The sequence below is a fragment of the Antedon bifida genome, chromosome 8, assembly GCF_963402885.1.
Source record: "Antedon bifida chromosome 8, ecAntBifi1.1, whole genome shotgun sequence".
NCBI lineage: Eukaryota > Metazoa > Echinodermata > Crinoidea > Comatulida > Antedonidae > Antedon > Antedon bifida.
This window is the reverse complement of record NC_136233.1, coordinates 4,725,798-4,746,383: the sequence shown is the minus strand read 5'-3', so window position 1 is coordinate 4,746,383 and position 20,586 is coordinate 4,725,798. Positions and strand designations below refer to the sequence as shown.

At 32.5% G+C, this 20,586-nt stretch overlaps 1 protein-coding gene across 3 annotated transcripts in view; it reads right to left on the bottom strand.

Moving 5' to 3' along the window:
• LOC144850810 (kinesin-like protein KIF28) overlaps positions 1-20,586 on the bottom strand; it is a 39,456-nt gene that overhangs the window by 6,913 nt on the left and 11,957 nt on the right. For all 3 annotated transcript variants that reach the window (XM_078708262.1, XM_078708261.1, XM_078708263.1), the window contains exons 6-24: positions 16,933-17,057; positions 16,227-16,305; positions 15,656-15,719; positions 12,134-12,320; positions 11,461-11,613; positions 10,787-10,884; positions 9,894-9,991; positions 9,050-9,273; positions 8,061-8,155; positions 7,403-7,608; positions 6,604-6,746; positions 5,701-5,844; positions 4,970-5,117; positions 4,568-4,655; positions 4,005-4,175; positions 3,408-3,530; positions 2,110-2,379; positions 1,534-1,707; positions 674-802 (exon numbers count right to left, since the gene is read on the bottom strand). In XM_078708262.1, coding sequence (XP_078564388.1) covers positions 674-802; positions 1,534-1,707; positions 2,110-2,379; positions 3,408-3,530; positions 4,005-4,175; positions 4,568-4,655; positions 4,970-5,117; positions 5,701-5,844; positions 6,604-6,746; positions 7,403-7,608; positions 8,061-8,155; positions 9,050-9,273; positions 9,894-9,991; positions 10,787-10,884; positions 11,461-11,613; positions 12,134-12,320; positions 15,656-15,719; positions 16,227-16,305; positions 16,933-17,057 — 2,719 coding nt within the window. The remainder of the gene's footprint in view (positions 1-673; positions 803-1,533; positions 1,708-2,109; positions 2,380-3,407; positions 3,531-4,004; positions 4,176-4,567; positions 4,656-4,969; positions 5,118-5,700; positions 5,845-6,603; positions 6,747-7,402; positions 7,609-8,060; positions 8,156-9,049; positions 9,274-9,893; positions 9,992-10,786; positions 10,885-11,460; positions 11,614-12,133; positions 12,321-15,655; positions 15,720-16,226; positions 16,306-16,932; positions 17,058-20,586) is intronic.

Here is a 20,586-nt window from a genome sequence, read left to right as displayed (position 1 = left end):
TTTATATGTAGCAGAATAATTTTACAAAATGTAAATCACTTTTTCAACAGAAAAATATGTTTACTGCTTTCTCACAATCAGAGCAAAAAGCAACTGTTATTGACTGCACATCAATCAGTACAACATATAATTGCATATAGATATTAGTAACAATTTGTTTAGTTGCATTGAAATATATTTTATTCATTATAATTGAAGAAAGACAATCCTAAAAAGCCTGTCACAATTGAGTTTTTAGCTTGGAAAACCATTTCTTTTCAAATAAAGTCTGTCAGCATTGCACAGCAAATACACAATTTCATATTTATTTTATCTGTTTAAAGGTTTTTCACACTTTGAGGATAATATATATTGAAACTATTTTCTGAAAAAATCAAAACCAAAAAAACATTTCTTCTACTGTAAGGTCTTATAATTTCCGTGGTTTTGTATTACGCTCTGTCTACATTATCTAACTTTATGTGACAACAAAACGTGATGTGCCCATATATGGATATGATGTCATATCACTACCATATTTGGGTACATCACACTTCTTTTGTCAAACTACAGTTTGATAGTGTAGACAGAACTTTATAAATATATATGTATTTGGAGTATAAATCAATGTTAAGTACACAAGTGTATAGTCATATATTATACTGTATATAACGTCTTTGACTATAATACGTACCTTATTCACCATTTGAACGCGTGACTTCAGCCTGGAACCAGAACTGAAAGCTACTGCATGTACTTTGCGATAAAATGGTAAGAATTGTTGATCTTCAACTGGTTTCTTTTCCCATTCTTCGCAAATATCCTATAAGGAAATGTAATAAAAGTTTCATAGACAGCAAGCATGACTCCAGTGGGGAAAGTACAGTATATCCTGAAATCAGCCAATTTTATATTTATGTTTAAAGCCCCAATCTCTGCTCAGCCATGCACAACTATGCATCTAGCAAATCTGATCATAATACTGCTTAATGTACACTAAAACAATACTGATTAAAGTTCTGTCTAAACTTTATGTAACAATAAAATGTGCCCATATGTGGACATGATGATGTCATATCACTACCATATTTAAGCATATCACTACCATATTTGGGCATATCACATTTGTTTGTCACATAATGTTTGATAGTGTAGACAGAGCTTAAAGAAAAAATATATATTTCATGTTCTTCATAAAAACAGAAATGGCAGCTATATTTAGTTAGCTATTTCCTAATCAGTTCACTTTCCTAGTGTGCAAGGTCATAAAGTATGGCATCCAGCTAGTTTCGTGAATCCTAGCTTGAAGAAAACCCAGGCTGCCAAAGATCGCCAACCAATAATGAAAATGATCATGACCATGTCCCCACGTATTAGGCTCAACTTACAAAAACATGTACCCACTTCATGTGATAAATGATATGTATATTATGGATGACACAACTAATAAAGTTCCCTACCCAAGACATCTTACACCTTGTAATGTTTTCCTCCCCCCACCCACACATCAAATTCAAGGGCCTAGCTATGCCATAGCCTGGATTCATAGCTTACCTGCATGCGCCGTTCTTTCTTACGCAGTCTATCATACTGCTTCTGCAAAAGGACAAGCTCACTCTTTAAATGAGTTGTTTCATCCTCACCGTTCGGACCAAAGGAGACAGACATCTTTTTGTTGAGGATTGGTTTTGCCGACGCCTCTTGCATATTTTCCAATTGTCTAAGCTCCTAATTTCAAATAATACAATATTTCTATGAGTTTAATATCAATAATGTTATTATGTGCTTGTAATGTTTAAAAAATTAATTTTTTTTTTAGATTTAAAACACTTGTTTAAGTTATCTAGAATAAATTTACTTGGTTTAAAAAAAAATTAAAACTGAATCTGAAAATTTACAGCCAAAATTGTATAGAGATCTCTGAACAGTAATATATGAAATCCCTTAGCTAAATCTCCTCTACAATATAATACAGATTTCACTTTCTAACATACTGTATTGTCGTTACACGGTCTATTGGTTCTATCACATCCCACAATGCCTTTTGAAATGTTACACATTTTGGAATGAACAGAAGATTCCAATCCAATACAGTTTGGTTCTCAACAAAAACCCACCACTATATCTTACCTTAGTTGTTAAATTTTTCCTTTTAGTATCCACTGCTGTATTTTCTTGATGACCATACAGTGAGTAGGTAATGCTGCCCGTTTCAAAGTAATCTAATACTTCTTGTGTTACTACAGGAATGGAGACAATACGGTTATGATTCCACTCGGGTGATAATGTGCCTGTTAGCATTGGCGTCTCGGTGTACTCAGTTTCCTCGTAAAACCTGTATTTAACCATCAAACCTTTAGAATAACGTGCTTTGTGGACATCACCATTTATAACCCCAATCTGAGCAAGAAAAGGAAATGTTATTAGAGAGAATATCAGTAGAAACTTTATATCTATTAAACTTAATTCTCATGTCTATAAGATTTAGAAAAGAACTCTGGTGAAATCATTGGGGTTAAACCCTGTATCTGTGATGTTACAGACATGGTAACTTACTATAATAACATTATATAATATTATAAGATCAGTCATAAACCACTAGACATGGTAACACTAAAGGTCAGTGATGAACTGCTAGACATGGTAACACTAAAGGTCAGTGATGAACTGCTAGACGTGGTAACACTAAAGGTCAGCGGTGAACTGCTAGACATGGTAACACTAAAGGTCAGCGGTGAACTGCTAGACATGGTAACACTAAAGGTCAGTGATGAAGTGCTAGACATGGTAACACTAAAGGTCAGTGATGAAGTGCTAGACATGGTAACACTAAAAGTCAGCGGTGAACTGCTAGACATGGTAACACTAAAGGTCAGTGAAAACTACTAGGAGACATGGTAACACTAAAGTCATTGATGGACTAATAGACATGGTAACACTACAGGTCATTGATGAACTGCTAGACCTGGTAACACTAAAGGTCAGTGATGAACTGCTAGACATGGTAACACTAAAGGTCAGTGATAAACTGCTAGACATTGTAACACTAAAGGTCAGTGATGAACTGCTAGACATTTTAACACTAAAGGTTAGTGATGAACTGGTAGACATGGTAACACTAAAGGTTAGTGATGAACTGGTAGACATGGTAACACTAAAAGGTTAGTGATGAACTGCTAGACATGGTAACACTAAAGGTTAGTGATGAACTGCTAGACATTGTAACACTAAAGTTAGTGATGAACTGCTAGACATTGTAACACTAAAGTCAGTGATGAACTGCTAGACATGGTAACACTAAAGGTCAGTGATGAACTGCTAGACATGGTAACACTAAAGTTGTGATGAACTGCTAGGCATGGTAACACAAAAGGTCAGTGATGAACCGCTAGACATGTTAAAACTAAAGGTCAACCATGGTAACGTACCTTGATGTGATATGGTTTTCCAAGTAGTTCACTTGGATCATCAACATATTCCTCATCTGTGTATGGTTTACCATCTTGTGTACAAGGTTTGATAGTGATGTACAGCTTGCCCTCATCTGTACCCTAGAAATTAATGGAGAAACAGGTTAAAGGTTACTGAAACTTACATTGCCATAATACAATGGTTCTCAAAACTGTGTAACTATGTAAAAGTCAACAGAAACATATAAGCCAGTCAGTCCTTTTTTTGACAATTTAATAAGGACGTATTTGAGAAGTTAATGAAAAGTAAATATAACTAAGTGTATATATCATGAATGATGAAAGATAGAGGTGCTCTTTTTGTCAACAAATATTTAACATATAATTCTACTGTGACTGTATCAATAGTATCCAACACCACCTATTTGAGTTTGGATAGTTTCAACTAGTTTGCCAAACGTCATCAGCAATAACTCTTAAACAAAAAGTAAATTCTGAACCATTAGAATCTACATTATACTGCTAAACATTAATGTAATATGCCTACATTTAGTAGTTTTATATTCACAAATGCAAATATCAAGATACATTTCTTATAAAAAATACAACACTTACTTTGAAATCAGTAACAGTGATGTTATCATCAAAATCTAAAGAATAACCCAAGCTCTGAAGAAAAGCATGTGCTGTGCCAATAAGAACATCTTCAGCTGGCTCCCAAAATGGGTCATCATTGTCTTTAACATCACTAACATCTTCACCATCAATAAACCTTTGGTATAACTCCTACAAATATAAAAACAAACAAAAAAAACAACTCAATTTTACAGCAATTATAAAAGTAACTTGAGGAAAGTTCTGCTTCTTTTCATAATAAATATTGGTAGTTTAAAATTTAAGCGGGTTAATTCCTTGACTGCCAGAGCAATTTCCAACAAATTTATTTTAAATTCTCTGGTCATTCACTCTTGTATGAGTTAGTTTAGCAAAGCCACAGTTAAATGGTGTAAAAGTAACTTTTGAGAGCACTATGTGATGATCTTTTAAGTTTAACCATGTGAGTGGCCTAGTGGTTAAGACAGTGGAACCGTAATATGTAGCCACAATATCGGCAAGGGTTCAAAGCTCACTCGCTCCATGGTTGTATAAAGGCAATTTTTTACATCAATAATACTTACTTGAATCAAGTAACGCCTGTTAATAAACTTGCCTCTACCCCACACCCAAGTATTTTCATTCAACAGATTTTTCATTTTTACCATAACCCTAAATAAATAAAATGATTAAAAAAAACAGATAAAAATAAAATACAAATTTATAGGTAGCAAAACTACTTTTATCATTTTTAGTTAATTAAGACAGTAACACTCACACTTTGGCTTGGATGCAACGCAAGGACGTACGCGGTGCAATGTAAGTGAGTTGACCAATCACAAGCGACCATTCAGATGATCCAACATGTTGTGATTGGTCAAATTACTTTTTTTGCTAATACACTTGAATGCAAAAAAACAGGTGGGAAAGGTGACAAGTTGAAATGTGACACATCAGTAGGATAGGACTCATGATTTGTCACTTACTCAGTCTCTTTGTCTTTGCCTTCTTGAGCAGCACCACTAATAAGCACAATCTCAAAGCTTCTATGTTTATTTAGTTCTTCACTAACCGCATTCACTTCATTTACCATTGGCAACAACTCAAGGATCTGGTCTTGTACACGTTGTTGTTCTTTAAATTTATTCAATAAAGTAAATTTATTATATATTACTGATATAATTATTAATCAAAATTCTAACCTTATTTTTTTCTAAAATGTTGATAAAAAACATCACTTTATGCTACCCAGGACAATAATTACCTGGATAACAATCACTGTTTGTGAGCATTAACGCTAGTAAACCAAACCCAGTACCTCTTTGATTCGAGAAATCACTTCAAGACATGACAAAGCGTGGAGAACAATAAACATGCTTTTTCCTACTGCTATGTAGGCACCTTAACTTTTAAACCATCATTCTCATATTGGTACATACCAATAACTAATATTAAAGTAAATGCAATGTAAATCATAGTCGTGAAACAATTTTTTGTAATAATCAATCAGACTTATATAGCGCCAGTATCCATAATGTAATTTTCAGAGGCGTTTGCCAAAGTTAAACAGGAAAGGCTTCTGTGTACAAGTGAGTTTTGATATTTGAAGATATTGACATTTTCTGATGTCTTTATGTCTATAGGTAATATCGATAAAATGGGTTCTTCACAAAAAATGCACGATGGCCATACAACTTTATAATAATCAAATACATACCTTTGCTGAGGCCACTTCCAGCAGTTTGGTAACCTTTAGCATGGGCAATCTCTTTCTGTGCAAATTCCCAATCAATTGTTGCTGGTGTCCCCTCTGGAACATCAGCCTTTGCTGGGTTGTGATACACATACATATGATTGGAACCTAAAGTCAACAAAAACAAATAAAAGAAAAAAACAATTAAGATTTACATTAATTCCTCAAGTCACCTCAGATATAAGATTTGGTTAAATGTAAATACGTTTAAAATGTGTAATAGAAATCATGACAAAACGAAGAATATAGAAAAAGTCTGCTATAAATAGTCTATATATAAATAGACATATTTTTCAGTAGTATGAATGAATGTAAAAGAATTTTTTTTCTCCTTTCTAACTTTGAATTAGATAAATGAATTATTTTGTTGGGAATGGAAGGACACTAAAGATCTGCCTGCGTAAGATCAACGATTGTGTATCGCGTCGAAACATGGAACATAAAAACTACTGAAGAAGGAATTTTGAAAAAAGGGAGGGGAAATGATAAGAAAGATGAGTGGTTTTAAGCTGGCAGAAAGGAGGAAACTCAAGGAGCTCATGGAATGTCTATGTCTGAATGAAACAATCATGGAAGTAGCTTGAGATGAAGATGAACCAGTAAAGAGAGCTTGCCATTTAGACGTTGGAGGTAGAAGAGAAAGAGGACAGCTAAAGGTGACGTGGAAAGATATGGTAAAAAAAGAATGTAGGAAAGTTGGTTTGGAAGAACATGATGGCAAGACAGAAAGAAGAGGAGAAATTGTGTAGCAGTCTGGAATGAATGAGTGATAGTCAGTAACCCCTTGGAAGAGGGAGAAAGTTGTCTCAAATAAAAGAAGATGATGATGATGTTGCATAAGAAGAATGTAACAAATGTGTTATTTACCAAATAGAATTCTATCTAAATTTTCCAAAACCTTGCTGTTGACCAATGGTATACCATTCACTTTGATCTTGGCTCCTGGACTTCCAGGCTTGATTTCAACTTCACCATCACTGTTTGAAACTATTGCATGTTTCTTCTGGATGCTGAAACAAGGAAATATGCAATTTTTAAACTTAAAATATATGAAAATGGTGGAAAGATTTGAAATCTGAAATCTGACATTTGATGCTGTTCTTTGCTGTAGGCGTATTGACTGTATATTGTTAAAACGTAGCCATGGTCAAGTTTCCATTGCATATCCTCAAATAGAGTAAATAAAATGGTTTCTTTAAAGTATGGTACGTCATAATTATAAATTAGTTTTATCTTGATTTGGATTTTGATTAAAAAAAACATTATAAACCTATCCAGACTTTCTGAGGTTGAAAAAGGTCTCAAATTCTTAACCATTAAAAACAATTCACATGCATTTTAACGAACCCAGTTCACCAATTAAGATGAGTGGGGGGGGGGGGGGGGTGAGCTTCCTTCCATTCCCAACATAAAATAAAACGAAAATAAACACATTCGGAATACTAGACTTTCCAGAAAACCATACATCCCAGCCCAAATACCTTATTAAATCAACAAACAAGAGTCAAATACGGTATTTTGAATATTATATTTTTTATTTCTTGCTACCTAATATACCATATTTACACAGTAAATTTGTTGCAGCACAAACAGCAGCAGATTTTTTTAAAGATTATAAAAGTTACAAAAAATTGTAAACTTCCAAACAATATTAAAAATACATTACCTCAAACCATTAAGTGTAATGGTTGGTTGAGGGTCAGCATCTTTACGTCCGAATGTTGTTTCACTGGAACCCAGAAAATGACAAACAACTCCTGACAACTGTGGATCTTCATTCAAGTTCAATAAATGTGGTTCTTTCTTCTTTCTACTTGCAGTCAAATCTCTTTCATTATTTTCACTTACATCCTCAGCCCTTTGTTGTTCCAGCTTTTATAAAAAAAATAATAAAATATTTTTCATGTTTATAATTATAATAATAATAACAATCTTTGTTAAAATCAAGTTCTCCACATCACCTTCAAAAGGTCCATTCTAGATACAGTCGACTTTCTCACTTCTTTTTACAAACCTTACTCAATGATCTCATTGCTACAGTTTTTCCATTTCATTTTTAAATTTATGGTTTTGTGAAGTGAAAAACCTTAGTAGCAAAGGTATTTTAAGTTAACAATTTTAATAGCAGTTATATATATATTTTTTAATAATTATATTTAGGTATTGATGAAATAGAGTTTTCTTTTTTTCATTTACAAACTTCCTTATTTACAAACTACTTTCAGACCAAGGGGTATGTAAATTAGAAGGTCAAATGTACTGTATTATGTAATTTACTAAGGAAAAAGAGTGATGAAGAGGATTAAACGAAACTAAATTGTTACCTTTTGATCCCAGTCCATATCTGAAATAGCTTTTTGATTTGCCATTAACTGAGCTCTAATTTCCTCTTCCATTTCTTTCTTCATTTTGTCAATATCTTTTTAAATAAATGAATAAAAGAATATAAGAAAAGCAATATGGTGTAATGCTAAAGTTCTGTCTACACTATCAAACTAGTTTGACAAAAAAAGTGTGATGTGCCCAAATATAGTAGTGATATACCCAAATATATATGACATCATCAAGTCCATATATCGGCACATCACATTGTTTTGTCACATAAAGTTGTTTAGTGTAGACATGGTTTAAGGAATATGAGAGACCCTCAGGACCCTTGTCAAATTGCTTGATCGTTAGTGTAGATAGAGCTTTAGGCAAAATTATTTACTTATTGCCGTCCTTTGGATGAGACATAAACTTGTTGATCCCTTGTACATGTGCACGGTAAATAACTTGGTAAAGTTTTAAAAAATATAAGTGACTCTCTCACAGATTAATGGGTCAATAGAGAGCATAATTTGAAATTGCCAGAGTTTTGAAATAAACTGCACAAATTATGAAAATACAGTACAGTACTTATTTTGAATGATGCTTTTCTTTGTGTCAATGTGCAGGTCAGACCCCTGTGTTTGTGAAATATGTCTTAAGCCTCTGTCTACACTATCAAACTTTATGTGAGAAAAAAATGTGATGTGCCGATGCATATGGACATGATGATGTCATATCACTACCATGGGCACATCCCACTTACTTTGTCAAACTAGTTTGATAGTGTAGATAGATCTTAATGCGCAAATTGTATGATCTTTGAAAATAGTAGGGAATAAAGTCTAGTGGTGTTATGTCTGTCCACATAACCAATAGAAACAAGTCTATCTGGAATAATATTGATTTTGAATTTGAATTGAATTCTAATAAGTGGGTAAATATTTGTAATAACAGTGAATTATTTCAACTCAAATATATGTAAGCTAATAAATAACAAAAATACCTTCTTGACTCATTCCTACATTTTCTGGCATCATTCCTCCTGTTAGTGATTTCTTCAGTTTGTCGTTTTCTTCACGTAATTCACGGATAAGTTTATCCATAGGATTCTCATTGACTACAGCCTTATTCTTAATCTTCTTTGCTCTGTCAGCGTATCGCAAGGTACCAAGTGTCTCATCATAGTTGATATCAGCAGGTGACAAGGCTGCTATCATCACAGTTTTACTAGAAAGAAAATAGAATTATTTAGTTAGTATATCAAAGCAAAACTTGTCAAACTCATCGTTACATTTATTTTTCATAATATGACTCATGCCTCTAATTGCAGGTCAATCAATCAATCAATCAGACTTATATAGCGCCGGTATCCATAAAAATAATGTTCAAAAGCGCTTGACAAAGTTAAACAGGAAATGCTTCTGTGTACAAGTGGGTTTTAAGTCGTATTTTGAAGGTGTTGACGTTTTCTGATATATTTATGTCTATTGGTAGTGTATTCCACAAAATGGGAGCTTCACAGGAAAATGCATGATGACCATACGACTGAAGTTTCCATTTAGGAACATGAAGGAGAAGTTTATTAGATGAACGCAATGTACGAGATGAAGTGTAATGTACAAGAAGATTAGCAATATACTGAGGTGCAAGTCCATTTAGAGCTTTGTATGTTATGAGAAGCAGTTTGAATTTAATGCGGAATTGAACGGGCAGCCAATGCAAATTCCGAATGTTTGCTTGTATTGTAGATATAAAATTATGATGTTTTCGGTATATGACATTCATGAATGGATGTTCATTGAATTGTAAGCAAAATAAAAGCAAATATTTATAAGTATGTACAGTACCTGTTGCCACCAAGAGCATTCTGTAAAAGCTTAGTGAGGACTGAATCTCTGTATGGTACCATTATCTTTTTCTTACCCATTGACAAATCTGCTAAAGCCTGCAATGATAATAATAATAATGATACAATAGTAAAAGTACTATACGAAATACATGAACACTCCAGGGCGGATCCAGCATTATAGATTAGGGGTGGGGGTGGCTAAATCTTTCATAAATAATAAAAATGTGTAGTAAAGTAATGGAGCTGTAGCTTGGTGGTTAACGAGCTTGCCTTCCAATCCCAAGGTCCGGGTTCAATCCTGACCTAGTGCCAAGGTTGTAACTCACAACTCTTTCAACTCCACTCCCTAAGCCTCAAATGAGACTTAGTTTATAAGCATGATCAATTATTAATTAGTTTATCCATCCTGTAATTGGGGACTTACTCGCTGTTGGATGCGTATAAAATTTAAAAAAATAAATAAATAAAATAAATAAATAAAAATAGCCTAAGGCCTGTTTAGCCTAAATCCGCGCCTGACACTATCTTCTATCAACTAAAGCCGTAGTATAGTCATGTCTTGGGACAATTCTACAGTTACTACTAGATATGCTTTCTTCATCAGTGCTTAAGTTCTATGAATGTTCTGTTGAGTGCTGAACACTAGTTGATCATACCCAATTTTGATTTTACAATCAATCGAGGAATTACCTTGTGGCATATCCTTAGCCACATAATCAGCACAGATTTTTGGATAATTTAAACTTTTTAAAAAACTTTTTGTTTACAAATTGCTTTAATTAATTTGTTCACTGCACATTTATTAATGTTTGAATTGACATGTTATAAATTATTTAAGTAAATAAAATTGATAATCAGATTTTATCTGAAAAATGTATTATTTTATCCTACCGATATAACATTTCCAAGTGCAGATAAAGACTTGTTAATGTTGGCACCTTCTTTTAGCCTGTCACCTGTAGCTCCTGTACTATCAGCTCTTTCACTACCTGAAAATAATCAGTTAAAATCAAAGTATTAAAGATGAATCTGGATAGTTGATAATACAGTAGTTAAGCGTACATAAGATACTTGTTTGAAAGTTTGCATGGCAAAATCAATTAGTTGATATAAATTTTGTGGTACACAACGTATATATAATTCTGAAAAGAACTGTTGAGTTTCTCTACGTTTCGATCAATATAATTTGGTCGTCCTCAGAAATGAGGAATGAGGAGGATCAAAGTATATTGATGGAAACATAGAAAAACTCAACAGTTGTTTTCAGAAATATTCATACATGGTGTCTTAATAATTTTTTTAACCTAAATAAATATTAATTTTTTAATTTCATTATCAAAGTATTTATGTAAATATGGTCTAACCAATGTTATTCAAAATGGATCTAAGACGACCATTTAAGTTGCAATCTTACGGCTCATCAAAATCATCATATCATACACAATTGTCTGAATTTTTAAAAGGTTTAACAATAGTGTTCAATTATTCTGATGATGAATATATTTATCATATCTACGCTTTCTCTATATTTTAATGTATAAAATATTCATTGAAAAATACTGTACCTGCTAAATCAACTAAGTTGATAACGCTTGATTTCTTAGTTTCCTGTCCAGACTCATTCTTTGAAATTTGATCAAAGACAATCGTAACTACCGTATGAGCTCTACTACTGGTTGCATTCATGTTGGTGGAAGCTACCGTTCTGTTAGCAGTACCTGTAAAATAAACAATTATTTGTAAATGTATAATGGAAAAATTTTATCCGGTATGTATTGATTGTGAATTCTGAATATACAATACAAACCAAAGTAAAGCTGCGTTAAGAAAGCCAGTTGTAACTTGAACAAAAGCCTAGTTCTTAAATTTGATTTTTAACGGCTATCAGAATTACACATATACAAACAAATACAATATCAGTTAAAAATTGCGCCTAGTTTAGCACTCCTAAGGACCAAGTTCTCCAACGCTGGGTAGTTGTATTGGACTGCTCATGCTCTGGAGGCTCCTTAAGCTCTGGGCCCTGGGTTTAGCACTCCTTAGGGGCCCTCTAGCGCTGGGTAGCTGCATGGGACTGCTCATTCTCTGTGGCCCTCGGTTTAGCCAGTGAGCCTCATACTGTAACAGTAATTACACCAGTGTAAAACGGCTAAATGAAAGTTATTTTCATTGAAAGGGGAAAGAATAATCTGTCTTTCTGGTTACTGCTCTATCTTTCAATCACAATATTATTCTTACCTTCTGCTATCCTCTTTTCAATTTCTGCATAACTGCCAACGGCTACACTTTTTAGGTTGACTACATAAAACAGACCCAGTTTGGGGTTCTGACGCACCACTAGGCCTCCTTTTGGGTTAACCTTTTCCAGAAGATCACGCACTTGTTCATTATAGATCTCCAACATTGAGAAAGTAACTTGATATTTCTGATAAAAATAGTAATTCAGTAATTTTTATTTACTTAATAAACATTCTGGCATAAAAATATACTTTAAGCTCAGATACTCTGCAAATGTATATTGCCTTAAAATATGCATTTATTCAAGTATACAAAACTATTAATTATTAATACCCATTTTATATTAATTTTTATTTCAATATTTAAATCTAGTAAATGGATATATGATATAATGTAATTGAATGTTGATAAATTTTGTCGCAAATTTATTTTTTCTGAAACAGATTTGATAAAAATAGCTTTATACTGTGTTAACAGAAGTATGAGTCTTTCATATTTTATTTATAATAGGAAAAAAAATGGGAAGTCACATGTCAGGTCACAAATTTCCTTCCCACGAAAAAAAATTAAAAAATTAAATTAAAAAAATCTATTTTTAATAGTATATATTTTTTACATCTGCATAAATTGTTACAAGTTGTTACTTTTTGCAGATAGAAAAAGGTACTAAGTATTGAAAGGGTTTACACCACAATTTGTCAAATCATTCAGATGATACCAGAAAAAAACCATGCTTACAGATTTAAGTGATGAGTACACATAATTTATTGTGTTACCAAGAAAAGCATAAGTGAACATTCCCAGACAGAGCTTTGCAATTAGCAAAGAGAAACCAATCCATCAAAAGATAAGGACTTGATTTTTTATTGCATTTAGTCTATCACCAAAATGACACTAGAGCCATTAGGCGCTGTGATTCCGACTGAAGTTTAAAACCTTCATTAAGAGGATCCTATTAAAAAGGTTCAATGTCTAATGTCTATTCATTCTTCCTTATTACTGCTTCAATCATTTGCATTCTATGCTGGAATTTGTTAAATATTCTTCTACAGCATTATCGTTTATGAATATTGAATCAATAAATAAAGAAATATTTATCTGATAATATATATTTATAGCATTTATGATTAGCTTAAGATAATCACCAATTATTTACACACTGAGAGATGCAATAGTATATTTCAGACATACAGTATTAGAATGTACGTTTTTAACGGCATGCAAAGTTTTTTGAGCAAATAAAATATAAAAATTCATATCATTAATGCTTGTAAATATACATACAGGTGTATTAAAATCATCCATCCACACTCACCACGGCGACCCACCCCACCACGCCCACCCACCCCACTGCTACTAATGTAGTAAAATATCATTTTTTGTTGTGTCTTTTTTTTAATTTGTCTTAGCCACTCTTGAAAGAAAAATGAGAGAGAAATAAATGTATTAATTGAATAAAATATTAACTGTTAATCTGTGTTATTGTTAAATTTGTCAAATAAGTTCCTCTGGTTTCAAATAAATATTTTGAGAATTATTCCTTAGATTTAAAGCAAATAAATTTAGGTAAACTTACCGACGTTTCGTGAATTCTCAGTTAACATTCTCAAGTGCTATTCCGTGCTCAAGAAACAATCAAATTATTTTCTGTAAACAGCAACGTTTCTTTAATGGAGCAGCACTTGAGAATGTGAACTGAGAGTTCACAAAATATCGGTAAGTTTCAACTAATTTACTTGGTTTAACTCCAAAGAATATCTGTCAGTGGCGTACAAGCACTTACTGGCTAAACCCAGGGCTAAAGGGGCCGCCAGAGCAGGGCCCAGAAAAAAAAAAATTCCAAATACATCAAAGTAAATAAGAATAATATTGTACTATAAATAGTATTTACGGAATAGCCCACAACACTCTCCCTCAATTGGGCCCCTTAGGTTGCCAAAACCAAGGCCCTTCGGCCTCTGCGTTACGCCAAGTTATTATCCATTTTTAAACATTTCCTTTCACCATCTGCAGCAATCAAATTCATTACTTCGCATTAAATATTTGACTTGCGATCATTAACAGGAAACTAATGTCATTAAACTCAAAATTACACAACTTCAAATTCAACTCTTTCAAAAATGATCTGAAATTATTACACTTATTTATAAATATCTATGTATAAATTATTTAATTTCTGAAATTGCAAGTTTACTTATTAATGTAATGCTACTGAAAAATAATAAACGTTTATTTTAATTTGTTTAGTAATCAGCTGTAACTGCATTCTAGCATTTGCAAAAAGTAATGGTTAACAACCCCTCGCAAAATGTTATGTTAATTATAATGTACAGTAGTAATATTTTCAGTATTTAAAAAATATGTTACTTTGTTGCTCGGAAAGGGGGAAAGGCCAATGTTGGTTTATCCAGGTAAGCAGGCACGAAGTAGACATGAAATATTATTAATAACCACCACAATGTTGATCACAACATGCATAATTCAAAAGAAATGCAAGAACAACATTTTGTTACCATGTCACATGATCTTGACTGTGAAAGAAGAATTTACCTATTCAAATTTTATTATACATGTTTGCTATATATAAAAACTGAAAAACAATATTTTTTCATTCATACTAGTTTTATGTTGGTTCAATAATCTTTATGTCATTGCCATTTCATTGGTTGATTTCATATCACATGTCATGCATTTTTTCTTCCATTTGAACAATTGTACTATTGCAGCTTTTTGTAACATTTTGGGACTTTTGTGCGACATGCTAAGCTAGAGAATGATGCATGAATTGCCTATAGTATGCGCCGTCTACAACTGGTCTACTCTGCATTAAACGATGAAAGACAGAAGGAACAGAGTGATAATGATAACAAACATGACAATGACAATAACAATAGGATAACAATGATACAAACATACAAATAAATACTGCATATGTCTAAGGATGGATAAGCAAGCCTGTGAGCTACAGCGATTTTAATTGCTTTTGCTTATCCTTGCCTCCTTAGATTTTCACCTGTCTTGTTTTTGTTACCTATGTTTTAAATGTATTTCGATTTTAAAGGCTAAATAAGGAATGAATGAATGAATGCAAGTATTATTAATGATTATAATAAAAATAATAAAAAAAATTAATTGTTAATATTTTTTGTTTAAAAAAAAAGATACTGTCGACATGGAATACATCAAAACTAAAATTACTTGTATTTTCTGTAATGTTTAATTTAGAATAATATGCATACTGCCCATTCTCTGGTATGGCTGGCTTTTCTCAATATGTATGTACATCGTCTAGAGGTTTCATGACATTACTGTGTAACTTAGGTTCCCTTTCAGATTTTTCTATAATCATCTTTTTTGTTATATTTTTAAATATTAAATAAAAGTTTGTTTATTTGTTAATTAAAATTGATAGAGGGGATTGCTTGATTGAAAATGTATTTTGTTTATTTTTATACATTATTATATTATTAACATTTTATTTTATAGTTTACTATCCATGAAAATATCTAAAAGAATACTTACAACTTCTTGTTTTGCTGCTGCCATTGTTTTGAATAATTCATCACACGTAATTGGAACAATTCCTCTGAAAAACAATGTTAAAACATCAGCCAATTTATTTATTTATTCCTTTCAGTTGTATTTATTATCATCCTTAAGCTTAACTGGAAACTGAGGAAATTCAGAATAGGCTTTCTAAAGATGTATTGTCCCCCAGAAACATAACAAATTAAGATTAATTAAATTAGACTTTGAATAGGATATTTTGTAGTTTTAATAAACTTCTCTAGAAAAAAAGTTTTCACTTATAAAATGAAAAAATAAATGGTTAAATTCAACCAATTTGACTATTTTTTGCTTTAAATTACAGTTTTTTCAGGTTAATAATTTTTTTTTAAATCTAATTTTTGGTCAAAGTGGATAACTATTATGTGACATTAAAATGGCATATTCAACAACAAAATTTTAAATAATTATTTTTTCAGGGGGACAATACATCTTTAAGGACCCACGACAGCAAGCAGTGTGGCGCCTACACTCTTTTATTAGAAAGTACAAATCTAATCTATATAATGGAAAAGACAGAACTTACTTATTTGGTCCATATCCCACCATTGAGTACGACTTGCCTGACCCAGTCTGACCATACGCAAACAAAGAACAATTAAAACCTAAAATAAAAAACATAATTATTATTATTTAAATTTAAAAAGTAGTTTATTTTGTAGCAAAAATACATATCATTTATTATAGTATATGTCAAAAATTGCTTGAGAAATTCAGAACCTTTTATGTAATTTAAATCTTTATCAATTGAAAAATACTGGCAATCAGTTATGACTTTATGCACTGCTTTAGAAGTCTGCTTTAACATCCAATACAATTGTACTGTATGTATGCTGGTGCCATTTTCATTCAATTAATTTATTCACTGTAAATAATCCACTTCAGACTGAACAAATTTAAAACAGCTTCAATAAAAAATTGCTGGCTACTAAAAAAATGTATTAGAACTTTCACTCTAGCTCACTGCACATGAAAAAGGGGATCTTTCAAACTCTACGTACCCCACCTGGCTACGGGCTTGACTTTACAGATGTAAACAGCAGTGGCGCAATGTAGAGACCTGAGGCCTCTAAGTGGCCCTTCAAATGAAGGCCTTTCGACATATTTTAATGACTTTTTCCTCTTTCCTCATAAGCTTTGGGTTTAGCCAGTGAGCACTCATAGCTGTTTACGCCACTATTAAACAGGTCTATCAAATTTAAACCACTTATCTTCTCAATAGTTTTTCATACCTTTAAATGCATTATCCAATACTCCTTGACCAAGATCCTGAAAGACAATTCTCTGAGAGGCATAATTGGAACCAGGATCTGCCACCAAGTTACCTTCACTGTCTTCTGTAAAGTTGTCATGTGACCTAAAGTAATTCAACAAAAGAAAAATATAGTCACTATTCTATCAAAATCTTGTATCTCCACAAAATATAATTTTACATTATTTATTCATCTTAGATCAATTTTTGCTTGTAAATGCATAATGAATTGAAAAAATGCCAGATTGCAGTGAAATATTAAAATTAATAATAAAATAAATATAATTCTGGATTTAAAGTATTAAAGTAAATACATTAAGTATTTTGAATTATTTTTAAAAAGACAAAGAAAGTTTTAGTGCCATGGTCTTGTAAGAAATTTCTAGGAATTCAGTCTGAATTTGGTATCAAAATCAAAACCTCATATAAACCACTAAAACATGTGTTCGGACAAAAGCACAACATTTTCTGCTTTCTATTTGGCTGTTATAAAAATGTTGCCATTATCTGCATGGTAACTCTGACAACATATTAGGTAAACAAAATATTTCAGAAAAAAATGGAGATACAATTAGGTTTTGATAGAATAGCGAAAATATAATAATAAACTAATTTTCAGAAAACAATATATATATAGTTAATCAATGAATAACCTATGGAAATGTCTGTGGCTGACGTTGGAATGTCGTTTTATTTCAAATCAAATAACCAAAATAAACATTTTACACTCCAATAATAACCCTTGTATCCCATAAAACTGTCACCAATTGATATTTGTGTCAATGTATGGTGATTTTTCATTTCAACAATGTTGATTATATTTTTATTACACTAAACGAGATAAAAAAAGCCACTCAAAGTAATACATTAATATAAATTCATTTCTACATCTGTTACATAATTAAACTGTTTGATCACCATGGTAACAATAACCCTTGACCACCATATCTCATTTGCATCATTGTCACAATTGGCATATGTTTAGACTAGACTTATCAGATAATAGTATGGGGTAGGCCTAAGTGTACTATACAGTGCCTTAGTTACGACAACAACAATTAAATCAATTTTCATTTTGTATTCTTACACATGATTGATTTATGCTAGAGAGCAGATCAATATATAAGGCTATAGCCCCAAGGGATTATTAAACCCTTAATCAATTCTAATATAAAATCGTAAAAAAACGATATAAAATATATGTGTATAGCAGGAACAGCATAGAAATGATTGCGTTGCAGTATATTGAGAACAACAACTATACTTTTGTCCTGAATGATATACAGGGTTCAATATAGATATATTGTAAGTCAGGTGGATTTCCCTATTTTGATATCAATTGTTCTGAAATATATTATATGGTACGTGAACGTGCCTATAGATAGTTCTTGAAATGAATGCAGTATGAAGCTTGAGCATAAATTATAACTGGTACTTGCCATCATTTATATACAGGAGCTACAGTGCATAAAAGTAGATGATGATTATTGCTTTTTGTGGCCAACAGATACAGACCTACGTAGAATGTTTATCCCTAAGTGCTCAGTGCATGAAACTAACTTTGTGAACAAATTTTCTCTTGTATGAAACATTTTTAATGTAACCCCTATAAGTTAATGTCATTCTACTATAGGGTACATTCACAGAGAGACCTTGTGGGTTGAGGTGGAGGAAGACTCATGTTGTGGACAATCCAATAAAGTTGTAATGTAGATTACTTTATGTCAAGTCTCACCACTTCGGGCTGCCACTATATGATCAACGGTTACATTAATAATACTTACTTCATAGTAGTTAATTCTAATTGATTTAAAAATCTTTTAACTGGGACACTATTAAACACCCTAAACCATATAAACTACAGTTTTATTACAAAGCATAAGTTTTAACCCGGGACGCAGACAGCCACGTAATAAGTTCTTGCCTTGCCCAATGGTGGCATATCATCTAATCATTCAAATAACTTTGACAAGAAAATATTTTTCTTCCTCTCAGTTTTAATTAATTGAAAGATGTAATGTGATCTATTAAAAATTCTACTACTAAAAATAGTGAAACTTAATGCTAGATTGTGTATAAGTGGTAGTGAAGGCTATTAATGTTGCGAAGTTTGTTAGGCTCTACCAAGCTTTTGATATTATATCCAACAGTTTGTGTGACGATCCCAGGAGGTCTACCTTTGTATAGTATGTTTGTGAAACTTTAGTCTAGTTAATTGTGTTCACACAAAAGAATTCACAATAGCTTCAAAAGGATTAGTATACAAGCTTGCAAAAAATAGATCTTAAATATTTATAAAAAACTCATTTCAGCTACTAGCAAATAATACCGCGGAATTCAGTATTCTGATGTACTCAAAGTTATGCCAGACCATCAGACTGTCAACAGCTAGACAATGGACAATAAATCAAGTAATGTTGATACACTCCATGGCAACAAGATTAGTCTGATAAGGGACTTTCCCTAATCAGTTCAAAGAGCAAAATTTTTCTTAGGGCCTTTGCTCCACATGCTAAATATGTACTCCGAAATAATTGAATAATCTCAATTTCCATTATACAGGCCTGCGTCAGTCTTAATAGACTATGCATACGACGTCTATCGCGAATGACAGTGTGATCATTTTAGTCTTACATTCATCTGAATGATGACTAAGCCAGGACTGTTTAAAGCACCTTGATTGGTCCTAACATTGTTCAAGGGCTTCTCTCATATAGTGCCCGCCTTCACCAGAGGAAAGGCAATGGCCAATACAATGGCAGATACTAGATGCAGGGGCTGCCATAAGAGTCAGCAATGCTGATTTCTAATGCCTAACGGGACCCCAGCTCCATATACAGCACCCGATATTCCCAGATGGTCTCCCATCCAAGCTCTAACCAGGCCCAACGTTTCTTAACTTCAGTGATCTGAACCAGTGTTTCAACGTGGTAAAGCCGTGATAGAAACAGTCCCATAATCTCTCATAATCGTCTTTATGGACTGTATTTCAAACAACACCAAAACACCTCATCTATGCCCAATTCATTAGACATGTAATAAAAATATTTTCTCAAACTTCTGAAAAGGTTTAGGATAAGAAACTAGACAGGTTAATTAGTTTGTTTTGTAGATAGGCCCACGCATATTCAGCCATTCATTATGTAACACACCAACAATCATCTAGTGGCGTATCGCAGAGGCTTGAAGCCCCTGGTTTATGAACCCTAAGTGGCCCTCTAACATTGGAGGCCTTAGGCGTTTTTGGCCTTAGTCGTGTTTAGCCTTTTTGATAATTTCTTTTTTAATTAACATTTAGTCTGGGATACTGAATGTATTTTATCATTAAAAAAATGTAATCCAAGTTACATCAATGTTTATAATAACTTTGTTGCTTAAATTAAGTATTTCACACTCATGTCTGAAGAGGATCAAGTTAGCAAAGTATGTTTCAAGTAAGTATTTTCAAGTTTATAATATAAATCTTAGTATTGGCTTCTCCATGGGAAAAACACAAATGTATCTGAAGCTAAAATAAAGATTTATCAGGATCTGCTGTCACATGTCCAAGACTATTCTGATACCAAATACAGCGCACCAATATAATACCTAAGCCTCAAAAGCCTTAGTTTAAGGCCTGGCCAATAAATAAATA